Below are 11,785 nucleotides of genomic sequence, written 5' to 3' on the forward strand. Positions count from 1 at the left end.
CAATACAGCCGCTTCCTCTTTCACCAATACCCACCTCTTGCCTCTCTCTTCAACCCTCTCCTCCCTCTCCTTTCTCTCTACAGGTCCATCCCTTACTCTTCCTTTGTTGCCTTCTTTGCTCGGCTTTGACTTCAAATCTAAGACAAAAAGATGACAATAGAAGAAAGCAACTTAAGCTAAGAAATGTTAAGGGACAGAGTAAGTTGTAAGGATTGGATTCTCCAACATTTGTTCCCAGAGGATCAATTCATCATAGCAGACCATGCTCATTGGGAGATCATAATTCTTTGTCAAGCTCTCTTGTTGTTCCAACTTACATGAATGCAACTGAATCTGCAAAGGAAAAGGCTAGATCAATGATCTCGTGAAAAATAAGGCCCATGAATTTTGATACATGCTCTGAAAGCTCTTCACCATATAAGAATAAACTCATATCCTTTATTACTACTGAAGTGCCAAGTGGTGGTAGGATTGGCAAGACTAGTGGTTTCTAGCAGATCTCCAAGCTCAAAAGGCCTTCCAAGTCCTATAAAATCCAGTAGGAAGGTAAAGGATCTTGGTTTTAACTCTAAGTGCTCATTTCAGACTTTGGATAGACATGGCTTTAGATAATTTCAGAAGTTTGGTGCAAGAAGAGAATTTGGTTAGTGTGTCAGGTTGGAGTGGAGAACATAGTCTGTAATTTAATCTAGTTTGAATAGTTAAACAATGGTGTGCTATTTAATCTCATCATCAAGTGAGTAGCTCACTGTAATGCTACATTGTAATTTAATCTAGTTGGAACTCTACTCTCCCTCTCCCTCCAAATTGGCCATTAAAGTGTATTGAGGTTTGGGTTGCATGAGAGACTTTTTTTTCTCTGTTCAATACCAATGGATAAGTGTGTTTAACTTTAACCCCCAACGTGCAAAAGAAATAAATAAATCTATTTTACATCACCAAAAATTACATTATTTATTTTAACTACCCACTTTTTAGCAAATCATTTTTTTATAGGTAACTTTTTAAACACATCTGACATCTCTTCTTTTTTTTTTTCCTTTGCAATACCGCTAATTAAAATAATTTTTTTTTTCCTACCCAATTCCAAAATCCAGCAGCAAGTCAGCAACTTCTATCCAATAAAATTAAAAATTATAAAAATAAAAACACCAAACCCAATAGCAACCACCCTCACAAAAACCCAACCACCGCTCAAATACCTAGAAATTTTCACACAAAACCCAACAACTACAGCCACTGCACCACAAAGCCCAACAACCACCCAAAAAAACACTCAACAACCCACGCAAAGGGCCAGTGCCACCACTCTCGACCCAACAACCTTCCATAAAACCCATCAATCAGCCAAATCAATTTGCAAACTCACACCCAACTTTCCAATTGATTTGCGAACTCACACCCACCACAACGCCACCTCCACAATCTCCCCAGTCACATTGTTGGAACCCTGTAGCCTTGCATGATGCAGAGTCCTATTTCCTCCATTGCTAGCCGAAAAGATTTTTGTGGATAAGAGAGAGAGAGGAATAAAATAAGGGGGGAAATGATTTGCATATTGTACAATGGTCATTTATTTTTAGATGTTACTATATCATTTTGTAAAAACTTAGCACATTGATGAAGTACCTGATGTGTTGAGAGTGATTTTGTGTGATTCTATGTACTTGGTACTTTATTTTACACAAACAAAATCTAAGACAACCGTTTTTGTCCATTGCTTTGAAGAAGGAAGAAATACTCTCATCCAAAAAGATGTAGTAGCATTAGGCAAGGTACTCAAATTACTGGCAAGGGAGCATCCACATCTATGTGCATATGAAGCACATTTTCAAGCGTAGGATAGTGCATTGCAATATCAAATGTTATCATTTGTGCTGGATATGGGGCCTAGGCCTGCCTAATCAGGGAGCCATTATGAGCCCAACTAAGCTTAAGGGAGCTTTTTCTTCCAAGCTATTGTAATGGATTAGGAAAACCACATCATTAAACATGGTAGGTTCCTTTCAAGAAGAATTTACTACTACAACAACTTGATTAACTGAGATACACATCCTAATAGTTTCTAAAGTACTTGCATTTTCACTCACACAAAGATCACACCACATACGACCACTGCCTGAAGATACTTGACATTAAGTAGGACTGATATTGGGTCGGGTCAGGTTTACTGTGACCCGAAACCTGACCCGATAGAAATCGGGTTTGGTTGCCTGAAACCCGACCCGGAAAATCGGGTCTGAAATTGGGTCGATTTTCCGGGTCTCGGGTCGGGTCTCAGGTTTTTTTTTATTTTTTTAGGAGCCTTTATACTAAATGTTATTATATTCTTTTTTTCTCTACTGCTTGTTTTCCAGGAGCCTTTATACTAAATGTTACTATATTCTTTTTTACAATAATAATCTCTCATTAAAAAATAAAAAAATCCAATATCAAATCATTAAAAAAAAAATCATACTATTTAACTATTTGAATCTGCTATTAACAGTAGAAAATAAAAGCTAAAATCTCCTCAGCAAGCCACATTTAACAGTTCTCAAATCCTCAATAGTTCCCAATATTCTCTCATATGCACTTTCAACAGAACCAACAATAGCACTCCCACCAAAGAAAGAACCAGTCAGCCTTGTTTTCACTGTTTATAAGATCCAATACCCAACAAATCCCAGATAAAGCATTGAAAAACTCTATGTACAACTTCATTAACTCAACTTTTGACCAAACAATTAATGTGGAAATCGCATCACCTAAATTAAAGAATGAAAAACTTGCTAAGATATCTCCAGATCATTGAACATCAGATTTACAAGCTAAAGTAATTGCAAAAGAGCTTCCATTTCCAAACTCCAAGTGAAAGTTGCTCCAATATTTTCCATCTACAGCACCAAGGTGGAAAAATCAATAATAAACAAGTCATTTAACAGAAGTCAAATTTCTAAGATATACTCATATCCCATTCAACATAACTAAGATCAAAACACAGGATCTAATATTTTAGCTGCAATGAGCTGCCCAAGTCAAGCCAAAGTCCTCATTTAACACCAGAAGAACCGCAAAAATCAATTAAGTAAATGACAAAGCCTAATATTTTAATCCTTTTGAATCTAATCACAGGATCCTACATAAAATTTCTTAACAATCACACCAAAGTTAGACTAATTCAAACCTAAAAGCCTACATCGAAATCAAATTCGGCAACTGAATCTTATACTAATAAAAAAAAAGATTAAAAAAAAAACTCACCCCTGTTCTTTGTTGATTCAAGCCTCCACTAGTATCAATCAACAAGTACCGATTTGGAATCGTTTTCACATTAGCCCCTGCAGAATCAAAAACCCAGAAGAAAAAAAGCAGTCTTTAGAATAAGAATGGAAAACGAAGAATGGAAAACGAAGATACAAACCCCATCAAATGTAAATATAGAATAATCATCATAAACTTGAGGAAAAGTTAACAAAGTCATCTAATCGGATACCTTAAGTGCAGTAATCAAAAAATTCACAAATTTGTAACTCCAACACCCAGAAAAAGAATGAATAAATAAAGCAATACTAGTTAGTCTATAACAAAATTAAAACAGAACCCCAGAAAAAGTTAAGACAAAAAGCTCAGAAACCCAGAAAGTGAAAACAAAACAGAAAACCAGAGAAACAAGAAGGAAGCAGAAAAGAAAAAGAAGTTTGAGAAAGAACACGTGTGCAGAGACAAGAAGTCCAGGTAGTTACGAGTCACAACGACCAACTAATCCTATTCCTATATCATAGATGATCAAGCAACTAACCAATGATAAACAACAACAAAAACCCACATACCCCATCAGATCAGAGCTCAAACTGAATAGAAAAACACAATAAAAAAAAATTAAAAAACAAAGAAAACCCATTAAAATTATAAGAAATTAAGAACAACCCAGATCAAGAAACATGATCATAAATCAAAAATCATTTTTAAAAAATGACAAAAACCCAGAAACAGAAGCAAACCCAGTTCCTAAAAATTGAAACAGAAGCAAACCCAGTTCCTAAAAACTGAAACAGAAGCAAACCCAGAAAGCACAAACACACAGAGATAAAAATATTAGACACACACAAACACAATAACACTATCACACACACACAAACACAACAACACGGGAATGATGACTTACACAGAGATAACTGAGGCCCTGAGGGAGGCGGAGAGCTGAGGGAGGCGGAGAGAGAACCAGACAACAGAGTAGGGTTTGATTCAAAAGAAAAAATCGGGCTCAGACTAGTATTTTTATCTGACCCGACGCCCGACCCGATACCGACCCGAACCCGAAAATAAGACCCGAAACCCGACCCGATTATTTTCAGATCCACCCAAACCCTTCCGGGTCGGTTCGGGTCGGGTGGGCCGGATCCTTGCTCGGTCCTAACATTAAGTATAGTACATAAAACCAGATCTTTAACTTGAGATTAATGCACAAAACATTATGGACAAAATAATATCAAAAAGAGAGAATCAAATTAAGGCTTAAGTTAGTCTAACCTCTCAAATAAAATTAGACTTCCTATAAGATCCACCAACTCTAATGTTGAATCTAATTTCAACATCAAGATGTCAATAAATTGAGATGTTGCAGCTCATGTACACAACAGAAACAATCATAGTAGTTAGAACAAAAGCTTTTGTAAGCAACAAGTGAAAACTCAATAATATCTACGAAAACAAACTCAATACTTTAAAATAGCTCCAGCATTTCAAATATGTTGCCTTCAGCAATGCTTAAGCATAATAAAAGCAATGTAAAAGCTTACATATGTGTCTATACTATGCTCATCATCCCAACATATCAAGATTCTTCATTTCAAACTGAGTAAATAAAAATCAGTTTAACAGCAGTACACATATGTCTATCCAATTCTCATCATCTTTTCTTAAAACCATATTTCTTAAGTTCATAGAATAGGTCTGTTTTGGCACTCCTTAGATTGACAATTATTGATATTTATCTTTTCTTTTCTTTTTGTCTACAATATTTTTATAATACTTTCGTAATAAATTCTAATCGACTGGTTATTATTGGTTGTTATGAGTGGGCAAAAAAGTAATTTAAATGGTGGATTCAAATTAGAACCAATAACAACTTACCACTATAATTTGATGTGAAATTGTTGTGGATGTAGCACTTCTCTTAAAGTAATGATTATTTTCAAATATTTTTTTGCCCATAATGCAAGTAATAGGCACAATATTTTTACAAAAATAGTCACAATAAAATCTATGTAAATTTTTTTTTTTTAATTATGTGATAAGTTGTTAACGGTAGATAAAAAAATATGCTGTCAGTAGTAAGTCCAAATAAAAACTAATAACAACTTGTTACATAAACTTTATTATGAAATTATTGTGAAAGCATTGTGTCAATTGCACAATCTTTTTTGTTTTTAAAGAAAAATAGCACTAATTTAATAAGTCTAAAAACGCAATAAAATATCATAATATTTTTAAAAGAGTCTTTGTTTTTAGTTGTGTAGTCTAGTTTAATATTCTATTAATTTATTTCATTTTCTTATGATGTTCACCGCGTGAATTTTTTTTTCTAATTTGTTGTGACCTAATATAATTGTAATTAAAAAAAAAAAATTAATCCCACCCAAACTCCTCTCTCTTTTTGGTCTTCTTTTCGTTCCATTTTTTTTTTCCTTGTCTTTTTTCTTATCCACCTATTTCTTCTAAATCTCATCAAAATATCTTTTTTTTTTTTTTTTTTTTTTCCAATTCTTCTGTGAAAAAGTCTCTCACTGCAAGACCAAAGAAAACACTTGCATCTCTTCAACTTTCACAGAACAAAGTAAACTTGTGTCAGTCTTCACTCCAACTCAATTTTCTGATCAGGAGTGTCACTTTGATGGAACAATTTTAGGTGCAACAATCATAGAAAGAGTGAATAGTCAAACTTAAACTTACTCCTCTAGAAGAAATCTCATGCACCACTAGTTCAAGATGTATTTAGCCACTGAGCTAAAATTTCTCACGCATATAACAATTTTCCAGGTCGGTCTACACTCTACAGACTCTATACATAAGAACTCATCAGATATCAATTGAGCCTCACAGGCAATTATTGAAGATGTAAAGCTCATGCTGAAGGGGTTTTTTTTTTTTTTTTTTTTTGGTTTTCTTTTTCTACATCAGAATGTAAAATTTCATTGCTCACAATCTTGTCATGAGCTACTTTTATAAGTCAGATGGGCTGATTTTGTATTGCAGATAGTTTTTAGGACTGAAAAAGAATAGTGACTAGGCCCATCAAGCTCTCTTTCTTATTGATTTATTTAATAATAATAAATAAAAATAACAATCACTCGGTGCACTAAATTTGAGCTACTGTTTCCTGACATTTTTGACTTGGGGTTGATGAATAGAAGAAATTGATAAATTTTTATTGCACGGTATGACCGTATTATCCATTTAATTGAACATATAGGAGGTTGGGACAAGAAGTTGTATTTTTCATTGATGCTCAAGTGAGAAAGCAACAAAGATAAGGACAACTTTTGTAGGGTCACGTTCCGGAACGGACCGCAACCGTGGTTGGGTCCGCACGTGAATGGGCCCTCACAATATCATTTGTAGAGAGTGGGTTCGAAAGGCTAGGTCGAGAGTACTCGGCGGTTGTTTTTCGTTAAGTTGTTCATGCATGGTTTAGAGGCATTCACCCTTTTTGGCCTCTTTCTCCGGAAGGACCAGACCCCCCTCCTTTAGGTTGCACATCTTCCTTTTATATTAGCATGCATTCAATTTCCTTCGTCCACGTGTAGGGTCGAACTTTCCAAGACTGATACTTGTCCCATTAGCTTCAGACCCGAGTTGTTGGGAGTGGTTGAGTAAGTTCAAGAAACACGACTCTGTCAGATGCAAAGATCTGTCTAGGGTAGGTAGTGTGGACAGCCTTTCCTAGATATTTTAGATTCCTTACAAGATTACCCCTATGCCGCTTTTGCCCCTTTTCTTAGTGTAGCTCTGGGCCAGCAGAGGGCTGTACCCTCCTCGGCGGCTTCTCTGGCCCTTTGGTGCTTTGTGCTATTGGGCTTGGACTACTACCTTCTTCAGCTTGGGCCTTAAGTCTTCCTGTGAACAGGTGGATCTGGCCCATCTGTTGTCGGGCCCCACAACTTTATATTGCAAAAGTCAATTCCAAGTTTGTATGGAAATAATGGAATGGAACCTCACCTTCGTGGAAGCTATTTGTTAACTCATAACTTGAGTCATGAGTCACGGCTTGAATTTGATATGAAGGTGCATGGAACATCTTGCACATCACCCACACCAAACTTGTCTGTTATTGTCTGGAGTCTTTTACCATTGAATATCCAGGTAAGTTCTTACCCTCCACTAACTTTTCAATTATTAAGCTCTTACCCTCCACTAACTTTTTGATTATTTAATAAAGAGAAATCACTACAAGAAATTTGGTTATTTTCAACGGTTGAAATCAGTGAAAAAAGTACTAAAAATTGTTGAAAATAGCATTTTCGACAGTTTAAATGTCCATCGAGAACCGCCATTAATAACTATGTCAAGAACTTTTTTCTATTGCCTATGCAACCGTTAGGGGTGTCCACGGGTCGGGTCGGGTCGGTTTTGGACCCAACCCGGACCCAACCCGCCGGCGTCGGGTGGAAGGCGGAGGGACCCGAAACCGACCGCCGGCGTCACTCGGTCGGGTCGGTTTTGGGTTCGGGTGGGTCGGTCGGTGTTGAGAGTCGCCGGATCCTGCAAACGTCACCGGAATCTCCTCGAATGTCGCCGGAATCTCCTCGAATGTCGTCGGAATCTGCAAAAATCCAGTAGATCTGCACCAAAAATCGCCGAAATCAGCCTGGATCTCCTCGAATCTCGCCGGATCTCACCAAATATGGTCCAAATCTCGCTTGGATCTCCTCAAATGTCGCCGGATCTCACCAAATCTCGCTCGAATTCGCCGGATCTCACCCAATCTCGCTTGAATGTCGCCAGATATTGCCAGATTTATATATAACGTCAGTCGGGTCGGGTGGCTCTGGTTTTGGAGAAGAAAACCCGCCACTCGACCCGCCGGCGTCGGGTCTTGAGGTCAGAAACCCGTCACCGACCGTCGGAGTGGTCGGTTCGGACGGTTGCCGGTTCGGGTTCGGGCGGATTGGTCGGGTTGGTCGGATTACGGGTTGGGTTGGACACCCCTAGCAACCGTTGAAAAAAATGTTACACTTTTATCAACGGTTGATAAACGTCGAAGTATTATTATAAAAGTATGCTTCTTACTTTTTTCCACATGCACTCAACCATTGGTATAAGATACCTTAAGATAAATTTCAACAGTTTGTAAACATTGAAATAAGTATGTTCTTTAATGATAAAAATTTTTTAATGCACTCTTTCACATTGATCAAAATTTAATAACCTGATTCGAAACATAAACATAAACGCAATTATTCAATTCCAAATTGAATTACAACAGCCTATCAACTACTATTTTAACACAATGAAACAAATTGTACAAATCAACATAACTCAACTACTCTGTCTATTACCCTTTACATTTTTAAATTTGAAACATGAATCACTACTTGCTACACAAAACCTGTTTTGAATAGTACACTTAAAAGTATTTACAATAGCCAATCCTTGTACACTAAAAGGTATTTGGAGAGTTCTCGTTTGCTGCATAATTTGCTACATACCTTCATCAAGATCATCACCAACTTCATACCCTCTCAAGGTTCTACTAGCATCAACAACATCCTCTTTGTATTTCATGGAATATTGTACTTTGCATTATTTTCTTTTCACTTCAAACGCCAGGGAAAAGGAAATGTAAGGATCAGGTGAATAACACGTTCATTTCTCTGAGATTCTGTAAGCCGGTAAAGACATTGTCAATTGGTCCAGATAACTAATTGTGGTTTAGATTTCTACAAGAAAAGAATTAAGAGATTCTGATTGAATAACCAAAAAGAAAAAGCAATTTAGTAAATAGGCACTTTGGGGGGAGAAGTAACTCACTGATGTTAGAGACATTTCATGGCTGGTAGAGAGTGGGGAATATTTTGTCTCAAATAGTAGTATGCCATATTTCTGCATTCACGAAAAAGTAGAATAATCACCAAAAACTTGAAAGAAAAAAATTAAGCATACAAGAATCACAATTTACAAAACAGACATCCTACATATTCGTGGCATTGGGAGGTAAGCTATATGGAATTTCACCCTGAATGTTATTGTAGCTGACATTCCTAAAGAAGAAACCAGAATAAAGAATTATATAAACAATGCTGGTACAACTTCAATAAGAGATAAATATAACAAGACATATTCACTTGCAGGTGTGTCAAATGATGCAGGTTATTAAGCTGGCCTCCAATAGGTTTGGTCCTTGAATTTTACTGCACAAAGGGTAGTAGAACATGGAAGGGTAAGGTTTTGGGCCTTTTTGAAAATGTGGCATTGTTAATAGAAAAATAGGTTAGCTAAGTGCATTACAGGCATATAGCAAATGAATCAAAACATGACACTCCTGTCCATGACTCCTCACATGGATCCCCACCATCCACTCCCCATCCCTTAATATACAACCTTACTTACTTGACCATTGACTACTGCTATTTCAAGGCAGTTAATCACTTTTTAAATTTAACTATAGCTTAGAGATCTTAACAAGATAGGTTAGCTAAGAGGAGCATACGGATGCTGCACATTAAGTTCAAAATTTAGAGTACTCAGTATCACATGCTCAGCCTAAATTTATTTTTTCTAATTCTTTTTATTTTTATTTTTTTGAAGGGGGTGGGGGTGAAGCTATGAAGAACTTATAGTGGGGAGCAGATAGGACAAGAAAGAAATATCCTGCTTAAGAAAAATTTCACAAGAAGCTCTCAATACATTGTTCAAAGGGCATGGGGTCTACTCAGACAAGGAATTCCTAGTGACAAGGCCGACCAAATACAAATGACAAACCAAAGGATTTTAATACAACATTTAAATTACTTTATGGAAACATGAAAAACAAGGCAACTGGCCATAGAATTGAAGCAGACAAAAAGAGTTGATTGCAGGTTGTAGTTTATCCAAATTAATCATGCAATTGATATGGAAAAAAGATGCTGGAACACTGAACTTATCAACAACTTATTTTCAAGAGAAGACATAGATGCAAATTTGGATATTCCTCTTAGCAAGAGATAAAATAATATGGAGTTTCACACCGCATGGTCGGTTCATGTTTAATTGTGCATACAATGTGGCTAGTGAGGCTAAAACAATAGGAAACAAAAAGAAACTGTTTTTGGTCAGCATTATGGAGGAATAAAATTTTAAGAATCACACTAAAGTCTTTGCATGGAGGGCATGTCATAATGCAATTACAAAAATGAGTATTGTCAAAAAGCTGTCAGGACAATTACATTAATAAATTCAATCTTCCCTGCTAAAAACAGTCAAAGTAGCATCATTACCTCCATCATTCATCGTATTAGTTCTTGAGTCAAATCTATCCTTTGGACGGGGTTTCTGTAAATTTATCAAACATAACTAATCAGGGCAAAATCTGATTTGTTCTAAAGAACTAAAAGCTTGATAAGATGAATTAGAGTTGATAGGAAAGCTACTAGGGGCTTAGGGAATGAATAACAAGGTCCCCATACTAATAATAAAAAAGAACAAGTCAATCATCCATTGATTGTACAATAACAACTCAAGCATATGTTAGGTAAAATTTATTTCCCCATGAAGAAAAATTAACAAGAAAAAGAGGCCAAAAAGGGGGGGAGCAGAAGAAATCGATTATGCTTGCAAGAATTGTAACACAATTAAAATAAATAATTGTTAGCTTATCAAGCTGGGCACCCCTAGTGTCAACTTCCGATAAAAATTAAATGTAAAACGTCAAACTGGACTGCTTTTAAGCCAAGCTCAATTGTAACTTTTCTATTAAGTTTTCAATTATAAAAGTTAGTCAGTCATCAACCAATTAGCTATAGCTCAATTGGCACTTCCTCCTCTCATAATAAAGGGACGGAGGATGAGGTCCTGAATACTGGGTTCGAGACCCACTAGGTGTGTGTGCGTGTGTAACTTACCAATCAAAATAGATAGTCAGTCATCAATAACCTGCCATTCATAATGGGTTTTCAGATTCTTGCAAAAGCAATGAAGCTTCCAAGGACCTTAGTTCAAAAAAAATCTAAACCATATTCAGTTTTTATTACCAGATTTTAAAATACATGAACACACCAAGCAATAAGTTTTAACGTGTCTAAATTTTAAACAATGAAAAACCATAAACAAACCTTTTTTTTTTTTTTTCTCATTCATCTCCCAAAGCGTTGTCGCCAAACGATGCAAACTTCCTCTTTTGAGGTTTGTAAGCCACTAAGAGCTTATCACTGATTTAAATCCTGCTTTGCCAATTGGATTTAAGAATGCTGACCATGGCATCTAAGTGTGTAGGAAATGGAATCCCTAGAGCCGAAATATGAATTCTGTTGCCTTATGAGTGATTTCTGAGAAACCTGAAAGCACAATTACTCATCAGAACAAAATAAATAAATATATAAATAAAAAATGTCAACATACATGTAATATTTAGAAATGAGTTCAAGGCTTACATATGAAGGTTTGGAATAAACTACAAATTTTTTACTAATATATTGCTGTGGCAAAGTTTCTGAGAAATAGTTTGGTGCTAATCAGTTGATGAACGAAACGAAATCACTCACTATCTCTAAAAAATCAGAATTTTTCAACCAACACAAACAAACCCACATTGCTCCTTTTATAG

General features: G+C 36.1%; 2 protein-coding genes and 1 pseudogene across 16 annotated transcripts in view; 1 reads left to right on the forward strand and 2 right to left on the reverse strand.

The window, feature by feature from the left end:
- LOC126724225 (putative disease resistance RPP13-like protein 1) overlaps positions 1 to 11,785 on the forward strand; it is a 285,952-nt gene that overhangs the window by 257,665 nt on the left and 16,502 nt on the right. The gene's annotated exons all lie outside the window — the stretch shown is intronic.
- The window catches only part of LOC126724244 (PHD finger-like domain-containing protein 5A), a 51,816-nt pseudogene that overhangs the window by 18,532 nt on the left and 21,499 nt on the right, over positions 1 to 11,785 (reverse strand).
- Positions 2,526 to 8,766, reverse strand: LOC126722602 (uncharacterized). Its single transcript, XM_050425746.1, has 5 exons — positions 8,691 to 8,766; positions 4,513 to 4,564; positions 4,148 to 4,395; positions 3,244 to 3,320; positions 2,526 to 2,876 (listed from the first exon to the last, which is right to left on the reverse strand). The coding sequence occupies exons 1-5, from the start codon at positions 8,764 to 8,766 to the stop codon at positions 2,811 to 2,813; spliced, it is 519 nt and encodes a 172-aa protein (XP_050281703.1). The 3' UTR covers positions 2,526 to 2,810.

This window comes from Quercus robur, chromosome 4, assembly GCF_932294415.1.
Source record: "Quercus robur chromosome 4, dhQueRobu3.1, whole genome shotgun sequence".
Classification (NCBI taxonomy): domain Eukaryota; kingdom Viridiplantae; phylum Streptophyta; class Magnoliopsida; order Fagales; family Fagaceae; genus Quercus; species Quercus robur.

Coding starts and splice junctions, on each gene's coding strand:
- LOC126722602 (XM_050425746.1), bottom strand. CDS start 8,766: ATGAAATACAAAGAGGATGTTGTTGATGCTAGTAGAACCTTGAGAGGG. Junction 4,396..4,512: donor AGTCTAATTTTATTTGAGAG/GTTAGACTAACT, acceptor ACTTAATGTTAG/GACCGAGCAAGGATCCGGCC. Junction 2,877..3,243: donor TGAATCAACAAAGAACAGGG/GTGAGTTTTTTT, acceptor TTGGTGCTGTAG/ATGGAAAATATTGGAGCAAC.